The 24,399-nt window shown below is 43.6% G+C and overlaps 1 protein-coding gene across 8 annotated transcripts in view; it reads right to left on the reverse strand.

The window, feature by feature from the left end:
* The window catches only part of ETS1 (ETS proto-oncogene 1, transcription factor), a 125,249-nt gene that overhangs the window by 53,723 nt on the left and 47,127 nt on the right, over window positions 1–24,399 (reverse strand). Inside the window, exon 1 of one of the 8 annotated variants that reach the window (XM_008520901.2) lies at window positions 11,018–11,557. The exons of 5 other annotated variants lie outside the window; for them this stretch is intronic. In XM_008520901.2, the coding sequence (XP_008519123.1) occupies window positions 11,018–11,099 (82 nt within the window). In that variant the 5' untranslated portion in view covers window positions 11,100–11,557. Of the gene's footprint in view, window positions 1–3,957; window positions 4,210–11,017; window positions 11,558–24,399 lie in introns of those variants that run through there. 2 more of the 8 variants (XM_008520902.2, XM_070623405.1) reach the window with 2 other exon arrangements.

Consider the following 24,399-nt stretch of genomic DNA (forward strand, 5'->3'; position numbering starts at 1 on the left):
CTTAAACCTATTATCTCCATGTTTGCTGCAACGGGGTGCCACCCTCTACTTTCCATTCCCACCTACTCTTCCCCAATAAACCAGAGGCCCCTAAGGGCACTGCGGGCTACTTAGGATTACACTCACTCCCAAGGAAACAGCAACGTGCCAAGGAGAGATTTCTCAGTGTAACAACCTGTCATTGGCCTTGGAATGCTCTGGCTTCCAGAATGACCAAAACAAGTGGAAAGCGAACTTATTTTTATGGCTAAGGAGCAACACATTGTATTAGGAGGATAATCTAAAATAACTTTGCCAAACTCCAAGTGTATATACCTGGTGCCAGAGCAAACGCCCCTGCCCCAAATGGAAACTAGCCGGGGAAAAATATCACGCATCTAAGAGTCATTAACTCCTGGACGCCTCTTTGGCACAATTCTTTCCCATAACATGTAGTATGAGATTCAAAGGTTTTTGGGGTTTGTTTTATTTTTTTTCCTGAAGTGTTCCTTCAGGAAACTACCTGAAGTTTCTGCTAGTCATTAAAATGAATCTCATTTGCTAAAAGGGGTAATCTGAGGCACAGAAGACCAAAGCAATATGCCATATATTTGAACATAGGAAAAGACAGGTTGGACAAGAATTCTTTTCAGAACTCTTTAGATTTAAAAAAGAAACATATTTCTCACAGTCCAACATCAATCTACCCCAGAAGGAAATTGCATATGTGTCTAGTAGCCTGTGGGGCAACTCACGTTTTTTTACTTCTTGAGAAGGAACTAACTTGCCACCCTACTTAAAGTTTGGCCAGTGGCTTGGCATCACAGAAAGCTGTGCAAATTCCCCAGATCCTATGTCATAGTTATCTGTACAACCCACTCAGCGCTCAATACTTAGCCTGCTGGGCGTGACCCGCCATCCACATATAAAATATGTGGTGGAATCTATCTCTACCAAAAGAGAAGAGAGTGCCTGTGTGCACTTCTGATCACAAACCAACGTTTACGATCATTACTATTAAAGTGAGCACACCGTGTACTCATCAAATCAAAGAAATATTTAAAATGTGCATGGCTGAATGAACACCGGTGCTTTGGAGAAGTCTAGCTTCACTTACTTACCATGTACCCTTAGGAAAAAAATTTAGCATCGCTGCTCAGCAGCTTCCCCATGTGCCAAATGTCCATAACTCTAAGCATTACCTTGGGGCGCAGTGTGGTGAAGTTACACTGCCAACTGTAAAATGCTACCAGATTATCACCAAGTATTAAGTGAACTGGTAAACGACACGCACAAACCAACCCTAGCATTTCCCCAAATTCAACAAACATCCAAATAATTCCGAGAATTCTGAAGGCAACAGACAGAACTTGAGAGTTAGCTCGAGCTAGGTTGGAATCTAGACTCCCCCTATCAGCCGGGTGACCTTGGGCAAGTTGTTTAACCTCTCAGTTTCTTCATTTGTGAAGTGAGAATAATACTCAGCTATTAGGGATTAGGGTAAAAGAATGAGGTTCTCAGCACATTAATAAGTTAGCACACAACAACTAATAGAAGAGAAAGAAAACAAAATAAAAAGTTAAAATGAATGGCAATGAGAAATGCCTACATAAGTCCCCGTAGACAGACTCTACCCTATTATCAATGGCAGTTTTTTTTTTGTTTTTCCCCAAAACTGGCAGGCTGATCGTAGGTCTCTGCTTCTGGAAGAAAAGAGTAACTGTGACAGATCTTTCTCAAAATGTAGAAATAACATCAAGAAGATGATTTTCAGATAACAACTGTGTGCAGGCCATGCTCCTGCGCTGCTGCGCAAGCAGCCTTTGAAAGCAAGCGCCTGTGCTTACCACACCCCAACACACACTTGTAGCTTTTTGAACTGCTGAGGAAACCAGAGCAGGAGGTATCTTGTCTGCCCCCCAACTCTGCCAGGCAGCCTGCGCCTGTGGAAGGGTCAGCTGGTTGCCACGCAGACGCCATTCCGTGAGCAGCCAGGAGCAAGCGTGCCTGGGCCCTTCCCTCTGCACAAACAGGAGGCAGGGGCCTTGACTCTGGGGATGTCAGGAAGAGGCTCTGAGGTGGCTTTCAGCAGAATGCATTCCTGCTGCAGGAGGGGAGTGTTTATGCACAGAGCAGTGCACTGAGAAGGGGCAGCTGAGATGAAGTGAGCTCCCGGCTCAGACCACATGCTCAGCCCTGAGGATGCAGCTGGGGCTGGCTGCTTCACCTACCGGACCCCTAAGTTACATCTCCTTCCTCCAGACCAGACCCCGCACTGGAGCTGCCTTCCGCTGCAACTGTAGCAAAGGCTTATGGAAAAAGGAAGCTGTTTCATGGAGGGAGACCAAGAGGAAGGTGTGACTCCTGGTCCAGTGTCACCCCTGAGACAATGTGCCCAGTTGCTCCAACTGTAAGGAAGGCCGGTAACAATTTCTAACATCTCTCTCCTTGAAAGTTAACCTTCACGAATGTATCCAAAATTCCCCCAATGATTGAATTGTGATTAACAGAATTTGGGGATCAGAAGAAAAACATCCCCATTTTTCCTACTTCTTGAATGACATTCTATGCTCTCTCCAAGGCTTATTATTTTAAATGTTACGTAGAGTCCTAAAATGTCAGTGTTTAGAGAAACCTTATAGGTCATCTGCTCTAGTTAATTTATTTGACCAATGAAGAACATGAGGTCCAGAAAAACGAAGTGACTTGTCCAAGGTCACGTAGACAAACAGTTGCAAAGCCATGGCCAGAATCCAGGCCACCTGACTCTCCACCCAGTGATGAGCCCCCCAGAGTGTACACCCTATTTTATACACAATACTTATTCCTACTACGCTGATGTCTGCCCCTATCATGCATGAATCCTCACTGCATTCCATGCATTTAATTAGTATCTCAATGACATAAGACAACCTATGCATGATGTGCAGAATTGACTTAAATCTTAGGCAAGGAATATCAAATAGATAGGAAGACTGTATAAATACAAGAAGTACTTGAAGTCATCACATGGAAACTCTTCCACTGAAAACTTCCAGTGATGGATACTCCCAAAGAGTATTTTAAAATCAGACTCAATAACACACTCTGATTTTGACATGAATAATAAGTAATGAATTACCGTGGCACAAAACTGTAATTGCACAGAAATGTCACTCAGTGAGAGCAGATACAATACGCAGCACATAGCAGGAGTCCCTAAATACTCCAAAACCAGGAGTTCACAAACACTCACCAGGTTCAGGGTCCCTTGCCTGACTTAGATGCTTGATTTTCCATTTGTACTTTGAAAATATGTACCTGATTGATTTTGTCATCTTCTCTGAGGTTTAACGCTTATTCTGATAAACTGATACAGAGGTTTTAACAACTAAGAGTATGCGTGGGAGGTAAAGTAACGCTAGCCAAAAAAAAAAAACCTCACTTCTCTCATAAGCCTATTCAATAACACTGCTCTGTCCTTAAAATCTCCCTACTTTCAGAGGCAAAATTCATCCTGAGATTCAGAATGCTCTCGTGTAGGTCCTGGCCTCACACTTCCTTCTCTCTTCCCTTTCCACAATCAACGTATTTTTCTTCCTATTTATGTAAGCCTTTCTTTCACTCCAAACTGTCAGCATCCTTCCCATGCTCTTCTCTATATCTTAAATAATCCTTTCCCTGTTCTTTCGCCTCCTGCAAATGCTTCTGAAATACCCATGTCCTCCTGGAAGTTGACCCATGAAATTATTTTAGCCTAGAACTGTTGGAAGAAAGGGCCCAAAAGGCAGACAAACTATAAATAATCCTGGATCCACATACATTTCCATAAATTCAAACAACGGTCCTCCTGCACTATTCTCCATGGGAGCACCTGGAGCACAGGGAGTATTTCATCTGAGAGTCATCCTGTCCAGCCACACACCCAGGAGGGACCTAAAGTATTCAGAAACGATTACACAGACAAAGAATGGAGACGACAGACCCAAAATTACCCACCTGGACACCTGAGACTGGAATCCGACCCAAGTGCAATGCTTGGTCCCCAGGAGGATTCTTCCAAAAGTCTATGAATGTCACTTAAATTCCTTCATTCCTTTTTTTCATTATTTCCTTTTGTTCTTTCCTTAGTTCTTTCACACTTTCTGACTCTTTTCCTGTCATCATTATTCGTTCTTTCTCTTCTTTTTTAGCCAAAATGGATGCTGCAATTGAATCTCCACCATTCCCTTCGTCCCCTCCTAAAGAACTGAGGGCTGGCTTTTTACTTTTGTTTTTGCTTTTACCCACTTTAATGGTACAAAAAAAAAAAATATCTCTCGGGTTTTTTTTTTTGCCCCTTTTGATCCCAACAGTAAAACTTTTCATTTTGGATAAACATTAAAACAAAACAAAAAATTTTAATTGTCTTCACTTGTGCAATGATGACATTTTCCCCCTCCTCCAAAGTTCATTTTCTCACACACACAATACATGCAGAAAGTTTACAGTTCCTCCCCAGAACTTTGCAGAGCAAAAATCAACAGCTTAACACAACCACCCAATCCAAAGCTACCGAGAAGTTTCAAATGCTTGAAGTGAACTTGTTTGAGGTTGATTTTTAGTTTCTCAGGGACTGAGAAATATTATATTATGTGTCAAAAACACATTTAAAAATATAACTTATGGTTGGGGGAAACCACACAGAGCTTGAATTGTTTCAAACTCTTAATCTGGTCCTGTTAGCTTACTTTGGACGCTCTAAACCCTAAGGTTAGACATTCAGAATAGATATTATAAAGCATATTATCACCCAAATCCAGTGTCAAAGTAGGGTGACCCTCGTTTGCTGGCAGAGTCCCAGTTTACGTCTATCATTCTGGTGTAATTATTAACAGTGCACTCTAAAAAGTGTCCCCTATGGGATGGTAAATTATGTGATCTCCCTGTCTATACACCATCAAGAACTCAGATCGAACAGCTTAAAACTTTCCAATGCTCCTTTGGATCTTAAAGCACCATCTGGGTCATTATTTTACAATTCTCGGAGACAGACCTAAATGCTACAGAAAAGGACAACTGAAAAAAACTGATAGGATGATAAAAAAAAAAAAAAAAAGCCACATTTCGAGTGTCCAGTGACAGGCTAGGACTCAAGCACCAGAAACTGGAAAGCACCTGGTAAATATGATGAAGTTGGCCAAATAATCAATAAATATTTATGGCTTGAACAGCAATGTTTTGAGTGTGTCTGTAAGCATGGCTCCCTGCCAGTGAAACTGGATCCATTGCAACCTACACTACAGACCAGTTTCTCTCTGTATCTGCAGTGGAGACTACAAACTGCACAATTAAAAGAAAAAGGTAACACAGATAGATCCGGGGCTTTGGAAAAGTAGCCAAGTAGAAATAGCCTGTTTACACAATTTGAAAAACATCTACTGATGTTTTGAAAAAAAGATATCTTCAACCAACCGAAAAAAGCAAAAAGTAGCTATGGACACATGACAAGTAAAAATGATAGATTTGGGAATTGCCTTGACATTCCTAACCCCGAGTTAAGAAGAGTTTAACAGCTGTAAGCAAAGGGTAGACCTAGAATTCTGTGAACATGGAGGCAAATCCCATCAGAGATTCCATCTAAGCAGGGAAATGGAGCCAACATTTCATTCTGGAACAGCCAGAAAAAAACACGGAGACCACGTTGCTAATATACAAATTCCTGTCTGTGATGACTGTGTGAGCCCAAGGATATCAATTATTTGGAGAAAACGCCCCCCATAAGGCAGTGATAGAGGAGCCAATACCTTACCCACAGACAAGTAGCCAGAGTGCCTGTTTGTTTCTCTATGAGCCATGGGCCGTGGAGGGCTGGCAGGTGCACAGGTAGAACTCCAGGACTTGCCTTCCCTCTTTGTGCCAGAATAACTACAAACAATGTGCCCTGACCCATGAAACGGACTTGAAAACACTGAATTTTAGACAAAAAAATAATAATAAAACTTATCTGCTATGTAGACAGCAAATGTAGGTACCTATGGCTTCTTTGCAGGAAAATTAAACTACAACTGTATTAAGAAAATGAACCAGTTGCTGATCTGTGTCTCTTGTCACCCAGATTGTGAGTGAGATTATATGGAGAGCAGTGCCTGCAACGAAAGAGCTAAACCAGGCACAATAGGAGGCTCCGGGAAGGAGGTGACCTTGGAAGTGGTCACGTAATCACCTCCCCACCTGTGAGAGAAGGAAGTACATCTGGAAGACATTGAAAAACCAAGAACCCTGGTGCTCTGCCAGGTGATCTGAGGCAAGCGCTGCTCGTACTTCCAAGCATCTTCCTAAAGCAACACATCTGGGCTGCCACACATGGAGACAGCCCATGGAACAGGCCCTTTCCCCAAGCTCAGAGGAGTCCTGCAGGATGGCAGGGAGCCCCCGCACCTCCTCAACCCCCAAAGCACCGACCATCCCTGCCTTCTCATATGCCCCTCTCTTAATGTCCAGAGTTTCTGTGAATAACATGGTGCTTCTATTTTAGGGATAAAATGCCCGGAACAGCTCATCAGTGTGTAAGTTTCTAACCGTGTGGCCTTGGGCAATCATGCATCTCTCTGAATACCATTTTCCTCATCTGAAAAATGGATAAAATAATACCTCTCCACACCCCAGAGTCAGTGTGAAGTGGAAGTGCTATTTTATGTGAAAGGGCCTGGCACATAGTGCACACTCAATGCATGTTTCAGAAATATCCCCATAATTTGTGAATGGCAAGGATCTACCTTCGGTGCAAGCTCACGGAATGCCACCACAGCCATGGCTTATCCACTCTGCAAACCAGAGAGAGATCTTTAATTGCACAGCCACTGTAGCCATTGTAGAGTTCTCTGTGCTCTTTGAAATAGGGAGCCTCGCTTTCCTGAAAAATCCTGACCTACACTAACCAGCTCCAGGTTTTGCAGAGATTTTGATGGAGCCCAAAGCAAACTGGGCTCTGGGAGGTTGACCACGGGCTGGTTTGTCTCTTAGAGGGAGGTGATCCTCCTACAGGGTGGTCTGGTCTCTTTAAGAAAGAAAAAAGTTACACAGACAAAAAAACAGCAATACAAACTAACCAAAAATGCCAGGAATGCAAGCTCTGCCAACCAAATAAATAAATAAAATGTGCGATTCTTTATAATAACTGGACATGATACATTTCTCAACTCTGTATAATTGAAAAACTCTACTTTTTCATCAACCCGGCAAATGTCCTCCTTGCCCCTAGTCTTGGTGTCCTTCTGGCTCTGAGGTAGCACTGACAATCTCCATCACCCAAAGTACATGACTGATCCCTATGCCTTTAACTCTGACAGTCTGAACCTGGAGCTACTCGGACACTCTGCAAGTCACCGGGCTCACTGTGTTTGCTGTCTGGAGCACAGAACAGAGCTCCACCGGCATGAGGTCTCAGCTAAGCAGGTGAAAACATTCTCTCACTTTTCTTTCCCTCTCAAATAAGAGATGACGGGAGGTGAATAATACAACAATACCTCCTATCAAACATTTCAAGGGCCCCTGTAAATTCTACACTGGTCAGGGTCACTTTTTGTTGACTTGTTTTCTAGTTAACTGTTAAATACAATTTATTATGGGTCAGCACTGTTTTAAGATTTTGCACACATTAACAGATTTAATTCTCATATCAACCCTACGAGGTAGAATGATTATTACAGTCATTTTAGAGATGCAGGAGCTAGAGCACAGAGAGATTAAGTAGTTTGTCCAAAGTCACACAGCTAGCAAGTAGCAGAGCTGGGATTCAAACCCAGACAGGCCGGCTCCAGAGTCCTTACTCTGAACCACTGAGCTCTTTAGTCACTAATGGAGTGTGGTCCATGGGGGTCTGAAAGCACATGGGGGTCTGAGCGATCCTAATAGCCTGGGCAGCTCTGCCCTTCTTTCTTGTCTACACTGATGAAGATACAAAGACTGAGCAAAGGGACTGGGAGAAGGACAAAGCTGCTTCCTATCCGTAAAGACAGCACAGGTCTCCGACGATGGACATCCTCTGCTGGGGTCGGAGCGGGGAGGATCCTTTTATTCTGGTACAAGAGCAAACATCCAGAGTTAGAACTCCCGCTCTCTGGGCATTGTGCTCACCTCACCAAGAAGGTGGCGTGGGGAAGAAGAGGAAAAATTAAGCGGCTTGGGGATGTATTTGCTTTGGCACCCAGCCTCCACCCCTTCTCAGCAAGCTCCACACCAGCAAGGAACTCCATGGACACTCAGTGGCTTTGTTTGTTTTAGCCCATTTAAGATCTGAGAAGTTGCAATCGCACATTGCAATCAAAATGGTATACCCAATTTTACACTTACAAGGAAAATTCAATTCCAGTGTTATTTCGAAGTATATGTTAATTTGGTTCTTACAGCTATCAAAAACCTTGTGAGGTCTCAATCTAGAATAAAAGGGAACAAAGCTTCCTGATCTGGTCCCAGCCATAAGACAGTCAAATCACCCAGGATCCCTGTTTTGACGCACACCTCCCTACTGCCTCTCTTTGGCTCTCAAATGTTGGGAGGGGTTGGAGGGGGTGAGGGGAGCTGGTTTAATGATTTAAACCAGATAAGATCCCAAACTAGTTGTCTCCACACATAAGAAACTAAACAACCCACAGAATCATTCTGACAAATATTTAAGTCACAGTTGTGGACATAAAGCCATGCTGTGAGAAGTTAAACTTTAAACACACGTCCTATATGGGCTGAGAGGCAAAGCAAATCCCCACTTAGCAAGTGTCTTCTCCTTCCATTGTCAAAAGCAGGCAGTGCTGGCCAGTGTTCTTTCCATCCTTGCACCTGCAAGTTTAAGTCTCAACTGAAGTTTCTTTGCTGTGCTTTTCAAAGGTTAACTTGCAGTATTACTCAAGGCAACGTATACTGAGAAGTAAGAAACACAGAATAATTTTACTTCAGCCGCTGGCTCTCGAGATATTCTTAGGTAAGTGACTTACCCTCTCTGTGCCTCTATTTCACTCTCTGAGATATGGGTATAATATTCACATATATGCTACTAAACATCCAGAAAAAAATTAACTAAAACTTAGTTATTATATTCTATACATATTTTCAAGTTTCTCTCTTTATTTTCCCCAAGATCGTGCCAGAAATCAAATCTCAAAATGAATAGTGAAAGGCTGCCCAATTTCTTTGACCCAATGAAATTTTGTTGTATTGAAGGTTACTTACAAAACCTGATCAGTGGCTAGTGAACCTTTTTTGAAAAAGACAGGTACTGTAAAGGTGCTTATTATAATGGATAGTGACTGTAGCATTGGGCCTTACTGTCCCCATTTTATAGATGGGAAAATTACTTGTCCAGGGTTTTCTTTTATCAATAACCCAAATAACAGCACCATATACTAGTCTCTAATATTTAATATTGAATTACCAGAAAAAAATTGCTTCAGCTGTTTACTGTGATCTAAAACATGTGTTGCCAGGGGTTCTTTTTCATTCCCAGCACACAAGATCCATTGTAGGTATGTGGACTGACGTATCGACACAATATTTCCCAGATGATCAAATCTATCTCTTCCCCATAAACACACATATAAACAAGCCATTCTTAGGGAAAGGACCTATTAGCTGAGTTTATATCTTTGCTGGGACCTATCCTTTCACTTATTGATATATAGTTTAAATCAACGGTGACTAACAGAATTTATTCTGGCTTCCTTGAACCCCCAAACACAACCATCATAGCAACATCATTTCTGCATTGTAGCTCTAAGTGCCTGATTTGTCTCCACCATTCTAGCTGATCTCAGCAGCACTCTGACCATCACCATCGTCATCCTTGTGACAACAAACAAGCTCAGACTTCTTTGTGCACAGCAGTACCGGGGTTGAATGTTAGAGCGTCAAAAGGAGAGGACATGACCAAGTCTCTTTATTAACATTTCTTAAGTATCTCCAAATGACAAAACACCAGCTTGGCTTGTGTCAAAAGTTTAAACAGATTAAGAAAGGGTTAAACAAGCAATTAATTATGCCAGAGGCAAAGAAGTATTAACCACAGAGAGCAGCAGCTAAACTTATTGATAATCAGATACAACAGAGCAACATGTTACTGCAATTATTTTCCAGAAATCATCTTCTCTCTACATCATTCTATATCTTTACCTCCAAATCACTAATCTCTAAGGATAACTGGCAGTTCCCTATCCTAAAAGAAAGCATCTTTTCCTCTCAAGGTGCATTTATTCCAGGAGTTCTAAAGAGCCAGACTCCTCTAAACTGCTTAACACTCAAATCTGTGTCTAAGAAAAGGATGAAATTTCTTTCCTATCCCTTTCTTCTTCGAATCCTTCAAATCAAAGAACTGGATGACACCACCAACCAAAGACCCAAACTCAGGTCTGGCGTCAGGAATTCTCCCTCTTCTAACAGATCTTTGGTACCCGAGGACAGATTTATGGCAGATTAGAAAGAAGGGTAAAGTGCGTAACCTGCGTGAATAGAATCCGGATATTTCCCCAACTTAAGATGATAATTTCAGTTCTCCTCCCATTTCCTTACCCCCAACTCACAAAAGAGGAGCTGGATAGCAAAGGGACATGTGACAGGAGAGCTCAGGAGGCAAAACATTTGAAACTGTGCTTGAAGCCTAGCCAGTTAGACACTGCTCCGGCTCTCACTGCCCAGGGCCCTCCATCCAGCTCCAACGCTGGGGGATGCAGGGTCAAGGAATGATGTCCTCTGAGCAGCGTCCATCCCCCGCTAACGTTAAGGAATAAGGCCAGAGGGTTCTCGCTCGTTTGGAAAAATTAAAAAGCTGGAATGGGAGTGCTGGACAGTCTATAAGCTTTTTCCCACTACTCACAAAAACACAGCTGTGAAAATAAATACCACCCCCCAAACACGGGTCTTGGGCCACCAACAGTCCTCCCTCCTTGTCTCTACCTCTCTCCAGCTGCCACCAGCATCGCCCTGCTCAGGCAGAAAACGCACTGCCTGGAAGGGAACAGCGAAGGAGGGGAGAAGTGGAGGGGACCCCTAGCCGAGAGCTGGGGTGGGGGCCTAGACAGTCACCACTCACCCGGGGAGGGGAAAAGCTCCAGATCGACTTTTTCCGTCTTGATGATGGTGAGAGTCGGTTTGAGATCGACGGCCGCCTTCATGGTGCCAGGAGTGGGGGACAGACAGGATTATAGCAAGTTTGCTGTTATTCTTGTTGTTTTTCTTTTTAATGGGGACTAGTAAAGGGGGACAGGGGACGGGGGGAATCCGACTTTGTTCCCTAAAATCTCAAATTTCTGCTGACTTTCCCCCGCGCTCAGAAGGTGCGCGCCCGGCACTCTCTCCGGGGAAGTTGGCACTTTGCGGAAAAGTGCGCGCGCCCCGGGTCCCAGCCTCGCCTGCGCCTCGCCCGCTCCCTCCTTCTCGTCCTCGCCCCGCTCCCTCCTCTCCGCCGGCAGGCTGCTGCAGCTCAGTCTCGCTCTCCGGAGCAGCTCTCCCTCCCTCTCTCCCTCGCGCGCTCTCCTCCCCTCTTTAGGGCGTTTCTCGCGGCGCCGAGCCTCGGCCGCTGGGTCTGCGCGCCCGGCACCCCCGCCCCCCCATCCCCCAGGATCTCAGCAGGGGGAGGGAGGGGCGGGGGCAGCGAGGGGCGGGGGCGGCCCGGGGGCCGGGCCTAGGACCCGCGACCAATCGCCGGTGGTGGCCCAAAACGAAAGGAAGGCCGGGCGGAGTCAGCCGCGCCCGCGCCCGCTCCCGGCGAGGCCCTGATGCCGGGCCGCCGAGGAGCGGTGCGCGGAGCTGGCGGGCCGCAGGGCCCTGCTGCTCGGGCGGGAAGGGCCCAGAACAAGCGAGCAGGCTGGGTGCAGAGGCTGCCTCGACCATTTGGGGAAAGTCCGTTTGATTCTCCACGCATTCTCGAGGACTTGGTCACTCGCTCCTGCCCTCCTCCCAGGAGCAGCATAGTTTTCCAAGTGCGTGTACATCATTCATTCACAAAGACTGACACACAGGACGTGAGGCATGCGGACGAAGGGGCGTGCGTGCGAGCAGGAGCAGGGCATTCGTGAGCCAGTGTCCTCAAAGGGCTTTATGAATATTGGACTCTAGCCGGTTAGTGAGTCAGGATCGGGGCTGCGTTTCTAGAGGAGACTTCGGTTTGTCTGAGCCCACACATGCAATCCTTAAGAAAAGACGGAGGCAGAGTTCATGGGCAGAATTCTTGTTTCGCTGCCCTTGATACGGATCATGCCCAAGGCAACCTACTGGAGACCCCAAAACAAAGGCCCAAATTCTTCCGTATTATCGAGAAAGTGGAAAACAGGGACCCCAAACTAGAACCCAGTCGTGGGCTTTCATACAGCAGTGGTTGGGTGGAAGGGGAAGCTATTATTCTGTTCCTGTAATTACGCCACCATTGGTCAAAGTTTTGTCTTTTCTTTCACAAACTCTTCTCTACTAGATACAGCTGACAACCCTACTGCGACCACCACCAAAAAAGTGATGCAAAGGCTATGTGGTTTGGAATTTCTGGAGTACATCGTTTGCAGCCATGACAAAATCCCTGTTTCATTTGGGAACTCCAGACACATCAGATACCACAACATGATCCCAAATAATTAATAATTTTCCACTGATACATTGGTTATCGTAAATAGAGTTGGTCCTAATTTCCAAATAAATCAGTAGATATAAAGGTACATAATACACACACAACACATATGTATAGCTAGAGCCAGGCATTGAGGTCTATCTTTGATTAACTAACAGATTAAACATAAATTGTTCTGAACAACCTCAGAGCAAGCTATTTTTAATACTGTTTCCTGATTTCTAAGTATATGTTGAACTCCCACCACTTGTCTATAACTGTAACCTCTGCCTCTGATTATTTTTAATACAACTGCTTACCTTCATCTAATCCCAGTTTTGTCTCCTTGAAGCATTAGTAACTTGCAGGTTTCCCACAGGAAATGAGGGAAGGAGCCAGGAATAGAAAATAAAATTCGGATTCCTGGTTCAAACTTCAGATTACGCCCCTCCTTCAGTGACCAGAGGAAAATATTTATATGTGATAATTCTAATTTTTGAAGAATTGTTGTAATCCAGCTGTGTTTCCAAAAGGTATGAGAAAACAATGCTGGTCTCCAGATGACAAGAACAGACACTTCTGATCCTGGGAAAAGCTTGGGGAAACAGCTGATGAATGAATTGAACATTTACACATCCAAATGAGCAGCAAAGAAAAGGATCTTGAAACAATCCTGCCTTACCCACTTTGAACACATCAGCAAAAGAACAGACAAATCAAGAGTTGCTTTGGAAGATTTTGTTTTATTGACGTTGTATTAAGAAAATGCTGGTATTGTTCAATCCAAGTGTAAGTACTTCTATATTTTCAAATGCAGCTTCCTCACAGCAAGTCCTTTCTGTCTTCCCCAGTTGGCTCCTCAGCTTTCTTCCCTGGCCTAACCTAAACACTGCTCCTAACAACAGCCCCCAAATTAGACACTAAAAGAACCTACCTTGATTAAACCACACTTTCCACTCTAACAATGAGAGAATTTGTTCCTTCAATGCTTCAACAATGACAACTCAACTTGTCAATCATACTCTTCTAACCCAGTCTTGAAGCACAGAAGCTCAAAATGTTTGAACGTCCAAATCAAGAAATGGGGTTGGGTAAAATAAGAGGGTTGGGGAGATAGCCAGGGGCCACCCCAGACATCCAGAAAACTTCCTTCAACATGGAGCTGATTATGAATATTGATGTCATCAGAAGTTATGCATCTAACGTAGGATCTGGTTGAAACTTCACTTAGGACAAGGAACGCTAATATGGACAAATTAAATATTTGTACATATTTGGGATATTAATAATCCGATAAGGCCTGTAACAAGTATCACACTTGATTAACCTAACCAATTTTGATAAATGAAATTTTTGTTCTCTTTAGGACCCAAGTAGATTTTTCTAAATGTTCTTATGAACCTTAGATGATATTTCTGTCTTACCATATCCTAAAAAACAGTGCCTAGCCCAGTGCCTGACACATTGCAGATGCTCAGTAAATATATATTGAATAATGAACTATCAACTTCCTGGTCACTATGGTCTTCTACTTTGCCACCAACTCTTTCTAATTCAAAGGTAAGTTTCGTACACTATGGCTTGTGAAGATGAACTAAAAGATGTCAGCGACTCTGCCTATGGGTCTGCCCTTTGTTCTGTGTGGCAGAGCAGAACCTCCATTTCCCAGCACTCATGTTCACTCAGTTCCACTTGTGCCTCAGTTTCCCCACTGGCAAAACAGGATCAGCCGAGCCTTGCTTTCTATCCACTTGGGCAAGTTCTTTCAAGACTATATCTGATTTTTGAGGCACTCAAGAAAAATCAACCAAGGAAATACTTCTTTACTTTTGCTTGAAATACAGCATTCTGTGCCTGTACTTGGGAGAAAGTAGAACTGGATTTTCAAACATTCCGGAGACTTAGAGAATTATATCCATCAAGTAATGAAACTCCTTAAACTAGGAACATCCTGTCAATAACTGTCAAAAAAAAGGCTGCAGGAGCTGGGGGACAGGAGTGTGGAGCTAGATGTTAATGATATTAAGAAAATAGTCACATTTTTACAAGAATTCCCTCAAACACACGGAGTAGGTACAAAAACATATACTTTCTCTTTATACTCCTCCCTCCACCCCACCTCAACTCAATAAAAAAGAAATATAAAAATGCACCTAATTTCAAACAACCATAGAAGACACTCTGCCTCTCCATAAGTGTGATAGAGTAAGTTGTCTATTTCCTGAATCTTGAACTTCAACAAACCAAGGAATCTTTGAGTTTTAAGCTAAAATATGCTTTATTGGAGGTAGGTGCAAAAACATTCAGACCACTAACGGCTGGTGCAGAACAAGTTTATGACTCACAGATGTTGATTTACTGGTTTAAATGTAAGATTTTTTTTTTTTTTAAAGTGCTCAATTAACAACCTGAGTTGCATTTGTGGTTGTTTTTCTCTGAGAAAAGGCAACAGTCCCTGTCACACACAGAAACAGGCTTCAAAAGCTTAACTCTGCAGCAAGTGGTTTCTATGTGATAAGTTGAGTCATTAAAAGCACACTGGGGGAGAAAAATGCCTGGGGCTTCGATATCTACCATTATCAAGCAGCAATAAAATGGGAAATTGGAGATCGAAAGGAAAATGAAAATAACTCTCTTAATTAAACTCTGATGCCAAAAGGCCTTAGGGTCAGTTCAAGAACCCAAGGCGGGGACTGAGAACTGTGCTGTCACTGACTACGGGCTGGCTCTGTGACCTCACCAGAGCCACTTAACCTTTTTGTGTCACAACCTCATCTCTGTTTTCAGGGAATAAAATCACCCCTGGCTCTCCCTACCATGTAATACAGCCTCATTAGCTATTGTTTAGAAGGTACAATAAACAATGAGCGATAAGAGGAGTTGCAGGGAGCAGGGGAGCAGGAGGAGTGGGGGGGCAGGGAGAGGGAGGGCTTGGGGACCTGTTTGCCCCGGAAGAACTCTGCACACTGAAACAATATGAGAGTGAGTAGCGTCTGCTCTGGAATAAGACTTAGGTTCAAATTCTAGCTCTACTAACTAACAGCCAAATTACTACACGTAAGTCACTTAAACAATCCTGAGCCTCAGTTCCTCCGCGTTTAAAGAAAGGATAATAACAGCACACACTTTGTAGGGCTGTTTGGAGGACTAAATGAAATAACGCATGCAAAGCAGTTAGCACAGCGTCTAGGTCAGAAAAAGTGCTCCATTAAAGTCAAATCGTTGTTACTGCTAGTAAGAGCCAGTGTAAGGCAGAATATTTGAGAAATCATGTTAAATCTCTTTTCTCTGGCCGTCCCCTTTGCAGGGTAAGATGGACCCTCTATTTACCTGAACTGTCTCCAGGGAGAGATAGAGAGAAGGATCATGTTTAATTTAAAAATCTCTCTAAGCCCCTTCCTCAATTCCTGACTTGGATACCTGCCCAACTTCCACCTCACTTGAGAAATTCCAGGACTCCCTGATTAGAAGAGAAAACTGGAGATTTGTAAATTATTCTTATTGAAGTATAATTGACATACAATATCCTACTAGTTTCAGGTGTACATCATAGTGATTCAATATTTTTTATATTACAAAATGATCACCATCATAAATCTAGTAGCCATCTGTCACCGTACAAAGTTATTACAATCTTATTGACTATGTTCCCTATGCTGTACATTACATCCTCACGACCTATTCATTTTATAACTGGAAGTTTGTACCTCTTAATCCCCTTCAGCTATTTGTAGTTTGTCATAGAAAGGCTGGAGTTCGAATTTCAGAAGTAAGATCACATTTGTGGTGCCCCTTTGGAGAAAACATTTTAAGTCTTGTCTTCGTCACCTGTGAGAGCTAGATGGGAGTCTCTTAGAGATGGTCATGTCCAGCCTTCCTATTGACCAGAGGGGAAAAGTTAGTTTAAGAGAGTAACTCACTCTACCCAGGGCCCCACAGCCTGAACAGGGCAGTATCAGTACTAGGACAGGATCCCTGACTGCAGTGCTCTCCGTGGCATCTCCTTGCCTTTACAGATATCGTATTTGCAAGGGAAGTCACTGCCATTCAGCTTGGTCTGTTACTGGACACTCTTGAGACATGAAGCAGGGTACAGTGTACACAGGAACAGATAGACGATCAGACAATTTCTAGAAATCTAACAATCTTCTCTGCACCGGATGTGTTGTCTTTGGGCAAGCACACTGTAGGATAACCACACTAGCATTCCCTGTGGGAGACAGCTTGGCATGGACTGCAAGGAGAAAAAGGGTCTGGGTTGGCTCTATTGCTGTCTGCAGTTTCTTTAGACTGTAATTATGAACCATTCAGCTGCATCTGCAGCCCCAAGAATGTGGGATGGATTGGCCTAATCCACAGACCAATCGACATTTTAAAATCCACCAGTTTAGACATCATGTATTTGTCTTGCAGCAAATCAGGCTCTGCTCACACAGAAAGAAGTGAGGAGCTGCCAATCAAGGCTACAGGGCCCTGAGTCTTCCTTCACACCCAGAGTCAGTTTGCCTCCTTAAAGCAGACTGAGCATATTTCCCGGGATTGTTGCTCCCTCTTGGGCCTGGATAATGCAGAATGCAGGCTACCCTGCGAGACTTTGAGGATCATGTAACTTGGATTCCAATTTAAGTTGTCCTAAATTGGCCTCTTGAGGAGGTAGAAGGGCGATAGCATTAGCACATATGGCAGGAGAACCAATGTTCTTTAATAACATAGCAGAACCAGGGAACCAGGCTCACAGCAAGGAGCTCCACACCCCAGGAGAACGAATTCCAGCCCCCTCCGCAGGCTGCAGGTGGTTCATCTGGTAGAAGGCTAAAGCCTTCCTCTGATCTTACCTTGCTTTTCTCTTGGGTTACAAAGACAACATCAGACTTCAAAACAGATGTTCTCTGCAGTTGTAGTCTGAATCTTAAATGAGCATAATTTCATTGTGGAATCTTTCCCCTTCTCCTACCCCTTTCATTTTGAAATGCCAAGTCAATTGCCCCGAAAGACTTAACATTTACCACCCTAGAGATGAAGGAGCAGAGATGGATAGAGAATTTCTCCATCCGGTTCTTGAAGCTGGAAGCCAGGCAGAGAAAGCAGATAGCACTAGAAGAAGAAGAAATAGCCCTGACAGGAAAAGGAAGATGGTGTAGGAGGACATAGCAGAAGGGACCTCCTCCGAGAACCGTGAAGGATAAGTTGGGGGGTCGGGATGGGACATTGAGGAGGTAGAGTCACAGTAATTCTACGTCCTTGTCATTCTGGAACTTCAATCCCCAAGATTCCAAAATGAAATTAAGGCCTGGTGATGGATCCAGTACCTTCACAGAGCCAGTTTAATTGTCTTACATGGCCAACAGTCATGGAAGGACATAAAACAAACCAATAGGAAGTTTTCAGACTGGCAGAGTTGCAAAGGATATAGAATGGAATAGAGGTGAAGGGGTCTCAGGAGGTCACAGAAGATGCAAGAGAAGGTCAAGCTGAGAATCTACACCGAGCACAGAGGATATTTCTCAGTCTTTCCCCCACATGGGCATTTGCAGCATGCAAAGAATTTCCCTCCTCATCCCCACAAGGTGCTCCTTTTATGCTCGGCAGCCTGAGCACTCCCCTAGTGAATATCTGAATGTGCGTGTCTGCCTCCTCCACTGTCTAAAGACTGTGGCTAGTTTCAATCATCATTATGACCTCCAGTGCTCAAGACAGCAGGAACTCAATAAATTATGTTGCTTATTTTAATTAATGAACAGATAGCTTTCTAACATCCTAAATATGGATCTTTAGCTCAGATATCAGTCTTTTTTCTTTTTGTCTAATGTGAGACTCAAAGTTGCCCGAAGTTTAAGACTAAAGAGCTAATGAAGTGACTTTTTTCCAAAAAGAGTCACTGTAAAGTCTTAGAAAGTTTTATTCTGCTCCTCTCATCTCTTACTTCCCATGCCCTTAAAGGAAAATGTTGCCTAAGGTTGCCATATTCATTTTATTTTTCATCTGAGTATATTCAGGCATAATTGTTTGTGAAAAATGGCATTTGGCTCACCACAAAGCAAACCAGTTGTTTCGTTGTCAGTCTGAACTTTTGTGTAGCATACTGTTCATATTCTCAGACTACTGCTCAGAAGCAGTCTGCAAGAATTTCTGAACTTTAAGTTCAATCTTTTAGTTCACTGATTACCAGGAAGGGACGATCTGCAATCACTACATCCACTATTCGTGAGATAAGAGAATACATGAAATGAACCCAATTTTCTCCATCACTGTGAGGAAGAATAGACCGTTGGATGCTTTATAGGGGAGCCCAGTGCCTGTTGCAAATCTCCTCCACCTTCTCGAATTTACTATAACCAGTCAGGTCCCTAGAAGCATTGAATTTGTTAAATCCTTTGGCCATGCTAGAGTGAGGAGGGTGGTGAGTTGAGAAGAGATGGGACTGAGGAGGGCAGGGAGAGTCAACTGAGCCACCACCAGCTAACGGGTGGCACAAAAACACATACGGAAGTTCCAACCTCTCTTGCTGGCTAGACTGTGGCAGACTACTACTCTCCACACTTAATTCCTTATATCTGCTGATGGATAAAGGAGATGTTGCAATGGAAAAGTGGATCTTAAACCACAGAACCCAAGGAAATAAGGGGTTTGGTTAGGATCCCCTATTGCCGCTGAGCTATAATGAGGACCATGAACACACATTATTTTATATTTCTCCCTCCAGACCGAGGTCCCAATAACAGGCCCAGGAAACAATTGAATGTGTCACACTGAGAACATCTAACCAGCCAGTAAATACAGCATTTTTTTGAGTACGTCATTGCAGTCATCCACAAACATCTTCCTCAGGAATCTCTTCTTATCTTACTTTTAGCATCTGTCACTGCACAACATTAGTGTGTCATATGAATTAATACAAATCCTACCTTTGCCAATGCTGAATCTAGTAACAGGAAGTGAAATGAAGAACATTTTTTTTAACTCTTTTGCTGTTTCAAACCTCTTTTTGTATGGATACCATCCTGAAAAATGTGCACAGAATCTGAGTTTCATAAATATGCAGGAACATAAATCCATAAAAACAACTCTCGGGTGTCCGGTGTAATTATTCATATTTAGAATTTACTGAACACCAGATATGCCACTGATATGAAGGTGACAGTTGAAAAACAACCTCAAGAAGGGATATGTCAACTTCTCTGAGATTACAGCTCACATTTAATTCTCTGTTCTTAAGGGCCAAAAAGAGAGGAAGGCTTCTTTAATTTACAAGAAGCCAGCTGTGCTCGCTCCGCGAGTTGCATCACCCTGTGAAGGAGTCGGAATGTAGTGGATGGTCCTGGCGATGACGCATGAGGTGGAACAGACCCCAGCTCACATCTCATCTATCTGAATTGGCTCCTATACAATAAAAACCTTTCTTCCTTCAAGTTGGTGAAGAGGAGAGAAGCAAATCCGACATGTGTGACGTGCAAGAAGGCGCCATTTAATCAGTCAGGCCTGTGAAGCACTTTCAAGCATTCAGGACTCAGAATGATAGGTACAGTGCAGAATGAAGAAAGTAGAAAATATAGAAATTACGTCTTAATGGAAATACATTTCATCAGATTGATCAGAAACATGTGTTTTCTCCAGAATGGGAAACCATCTTGAAAGGCTTCCTCACAAAAAGGCCTTGGGTGGGAAGAACCACAAGGGACGCACTGAGCGGGAGGAGGGGGGCGCAGCTGGGTGGGGCGCTGGCAGCAGACTGTGGGAGGAAAGAACAAACGGCAGTCAGCTCTCCTGTGGCAGGTTCCCAGGAGAGAACCCTTTCCAGGAATTAAAACTTCTAAATAATGTTGAGAATTTTTAAAAATCAAAAAGATTATGGACTTTTCTTTCAGGGAGTTCCACAGCATGGAGAAAGACCAGATGGCTGGCAACAACCATTCAGATCCAGGAAAGGCCCAGCACCCACACAGACTCCTCATTGTCAGTGAGCTAACATTTCTCTTTTGTGGATAGTATGTTTTTAATTGAACTGAATGAACTGAGGTGTGGAGGTAAGGAGACAATTCCAAAGAAATGTTCCTGCTTCCCAATAGCCCATAGAAAGATCTGCAGTTTCTTGCCAAATCGACTATAAGGCCTTGATTTCCTAACTACGCAGAATGTACTTAACCTCTCAAATAACTGGGGAGGCAGTGCAGTAGAGCGGGGACCAGCAGCAGCCAGACGAGAGGTTGAGTTTCAGGGTGGCCACTCTGCAGTTGTCACTCCTTCGCCTCGGAAAGCTTCCTTGTCTTCATCTACAGAACGGAGCTGAGCATACTGCCCAGTTCTCAGAGTTGAACTGAGTGTGGAACGGATTGCACCAAGTGATTTGCACTGTGTCTGCTGCAGAATAAGCACTCAACGACACTTCACTGCTGTTACTAATTTGAAAAATTGTAATTGTGACTTCAGATTTAGTGAACATAAAATTTTCATGGATGTTAATCCAAGCTGTGGCATATAGTATTCTCACAAAGAGATTAGGATGTGGTGGTCCCTCTTGGCGTGTGCCATTAAAATTATGACATAGTAATAAAGATAATTTTAGGTCTGAGTATGCAAAGCACATAGATCTTGACACCATCCCTCTTGGATGAAAGGGGATTGATTCCCATAATTTAGACATGAAATACAATTATGGAAGTTCTAATTACATGTTCACAGCTACATTACACATTAGCAGCAAAGCAAGGAAAATGCACCCTCTAAGATTCCTCCCAATATTGGATTTTCCCTACTCTTGGTTGTAGGTTTGATACACATTCACTGATTTCATACAACCTGAGCAAAATAAGACCTGAACCAAATGGCCTCCCCATTTGGCTTTCAAGCTGGTCAGTAACTTAGCAGAATCTTGCACACTGTTCAGTACATGCCCTATACCATGCTGCTTGGGGCGGTCCCCAAACCATCCCCTCATTGGGCAGTACACCAACCACTGCATTCACTTCGCGAGAGTCTTTTCTTGTGTTAGCCCATCTTACATTTTCCCTACCTATCTCTCTGTGATAGCCAAAAGTTTTCTAATAACCTAACTTGTGCTGTAAACCTGAACCTCCACCCATCTCTTATTGTGCTGTACACATGCATTTAGTTACAGAATTCTGAACACACGTAGCCCTCCCTTTGAGCTTGGACTTGCTACTCAGAATTCAGATGAAGTGTTTTACTTGCTAGTGGCAACTACCTCTGCCGACCAGTTGCCCAAAGAACCCTACAGAAAGGCATATCCCCTGCCCCTCCTGCTGCCAGTCAGCACCATCCAGCCAGCACCATCGTTGCTCTTGCGCTGCCTTCTAGCATCACAGATTTTGCTATTTAGCGGGCATCAGCTTCATAATTTGTATTCTGGCGCTACCAGTGCCTGGCACCTGGCCATCAGGGCTGGCAACACGGAATACACAGAGTTTCCTCACTGGTTGCCTGCCCTATTCCGGCAAGATTAATGCCACATCATCGGGAAAGTGGACTTAATTGGTTTTCTGGGGGTGTTTAGTTAAGTCACCCCACCTCGGCTCCGAGTTGATTAAAGTGTAGCTTTGCCCTTTCTAACAACTCTAGCAAATAAATGATGGGGAAATACTCTAAAACGCACATGGCTGGGTCCTCTCAGTCTCCTTTTTTTTTCTTAGTGACTTTGGGGAGGTTTGGGCACTGATCCTGCATACACAATACTGTTCTTGTTCTTCTTGTCTCTACAGAGCAGCCTTGAATAGCTCTGTCTAAAATTATAAGCAGGGGCAGCCCTAGGCTCCAAGAGATCAGAGCCCTCATGCTGGGCCTGCACAAAGACCCTGCTTTTTCCCAACAATTAGCCCTGCAAAGAAGGACATCTATCTCCCTCTATTAAAGCCACCACGTGCCTTCAAGTCAGCCCATTGTAAAGCTAATTAAATAACACGCCTCTCTCCCCATGCAGGTCTCCTGATGAGCTTTCTTCTGTCCAAAACCTCTGCAAAGTGCCTAGAGAAAGACAAGCCAATGTTCCACTTCTCATAAGGTTCCCCACTGCCAACTGGTAGCCTTTGAAAAGCCATCTTATCAATATTGTTGAGTTTGTTCACGCTCCATATTTATGGATAGCTCAGACTTTAGTCATCTCCAGCTTAAAGGAATAGACAAAATTTATGTTGTTTTAAAAATAAATGATTTGGGAAGGCAAAATTTCTGTCACAATGTAAAATCTTTGGTAGGAATCCACTCACATAACAGTCCCAAAGTGCCCCCACTGCCACTGCAGTGAAGTGTTTGTAAAGGGTTTTCAACAAAAGTCTCAGAGCCTGGGGAAGACGCAGCCAGACGGCCACAGGCAGCTTGCCACTCGCCGCGGACATCCTCAGATCTGTGCGAAAGGAGAAGCAGGAGCTTCTCGGAAAGGTACTCTAGGAAAGCAGGGATGAGAGAAGACATTTCAACCAAACTTTTTAAATGTGATGTGGAAATAACAAGTTTCTCCAAAGATTCCTTATTGTTAACCAGGTAGACTCCAAGCCTAGCCCAAAAGCCCAAATTGACCCCTGCCCACCTTTGAACCGCGCTTCACTTTCTTTGCCCCAGAGGAAACCTGCTCTCCAACAATGCGGGACGTGTTGGAACCCCACGAACACGCCCGTGTTGGAACACGCCCTGGTGCCTCACCCTTCTGTACACTCTTACAGGTCTTTCCCTTGCTGGAAAGCCCTAGCCCACCTGTCCCACTCATCCATCAAGACACAGCAGCAAACACACCCTCCATGAGGCTCCCTGAGTTTCCCTAGACAAAATCAGACACTTCCTCCTCTGCTCTCCCACAACAAACCGCCTTCAAGTCAGCACACACAGCCGTCCAACTGATGACTTACAACGTTGCTGAAAATCATCTCAGCCCTTCGTGGGCAGGAACCATACTGTACTCAAATTTTATTTTCCAGCTTAAACCACAGTGACTTGGACATAGCGACATAGTAAATGCCTAACAAATGTTGAGAGAATAGATAACTGAATAAATGAATAAGTGAATGAAATAATGAATAAATGGATGAATGACTAAAACAACCATTTGATAGCAAACATAATCTGAGATGGTAAAAGCAGGCCTACTTCCAGCTTCACTACAGATGGCCTTGTGTGCTTGGAAAAGGACATTATTATCTTATGACATGGTTCTCTTTGTCTAAAGTTGTCCCATCTGATACATATGCACGCACATGCACACACTCTTCAGATAGAATTTTTTCAATAATAAAATGGAAGGAGACCAGGCCAGCCATTTTCTAAATCTGTTTAATTGTTCTAGAGCTTAACTTTTCAAACTAACTCCAGTCTTTGAGGTTTCTAGCTCATTTAATCATTAGAGTATAAAAACTTTTCCTTCCAAGTGTTTTCTTTTTCCTTAAAGATTGGCACCTGAGCTAACAACTGTTGCCAATCTTCCTTTCTTTTGCTGCTTTTTCTCCCCAAATCCCCCCAGTATATAGTTGTATATTCTTTTAGTCATGGGTCCTTCCAGTTGTGGCAGTGGGACGCTGCCTCAATGTGGCCTGATGAGCAGTGCCATGTCTGCCCCCAGGATCTGAACCAGCGAAACCCTGGGGGGCTGAAGCGGAGAGGGCAAACTTAACCACTCAGCCAAGGCGCCGGCGCCCAAGTGTTTTGAAGAAGACTTCCCTACCTTCTTGGACCTCCTATACCGATGAGGAGATGACTAAATTATAAAGTTATCCCATATACAATGTAAGTTTTCTATGAAATACTCACGGACCTCAAAATTTGCAGTAAAAAAAGAAAAATTAAAGCACTTGGCAAAACAGAATTTGAACTTTGCCAAATCCCCAAACATTTAAAAACAGCCAAAGACATTGAATGATTCCCATTGCTAAAAC

This window comes from Equus przewalskii, chromosome 6 (genome assembly GCF_037783145.1).
Source record: "Equus przewalskii isolate Varuska chromosome 6, EquPr2, whole genome shotgun sequence".
Taxonomy (NCBI): Eukaryota; Metazoa; Chordata; class Mammalia; order Perissodactyla; family Equidae; genus Equus; species Equus przewalskii.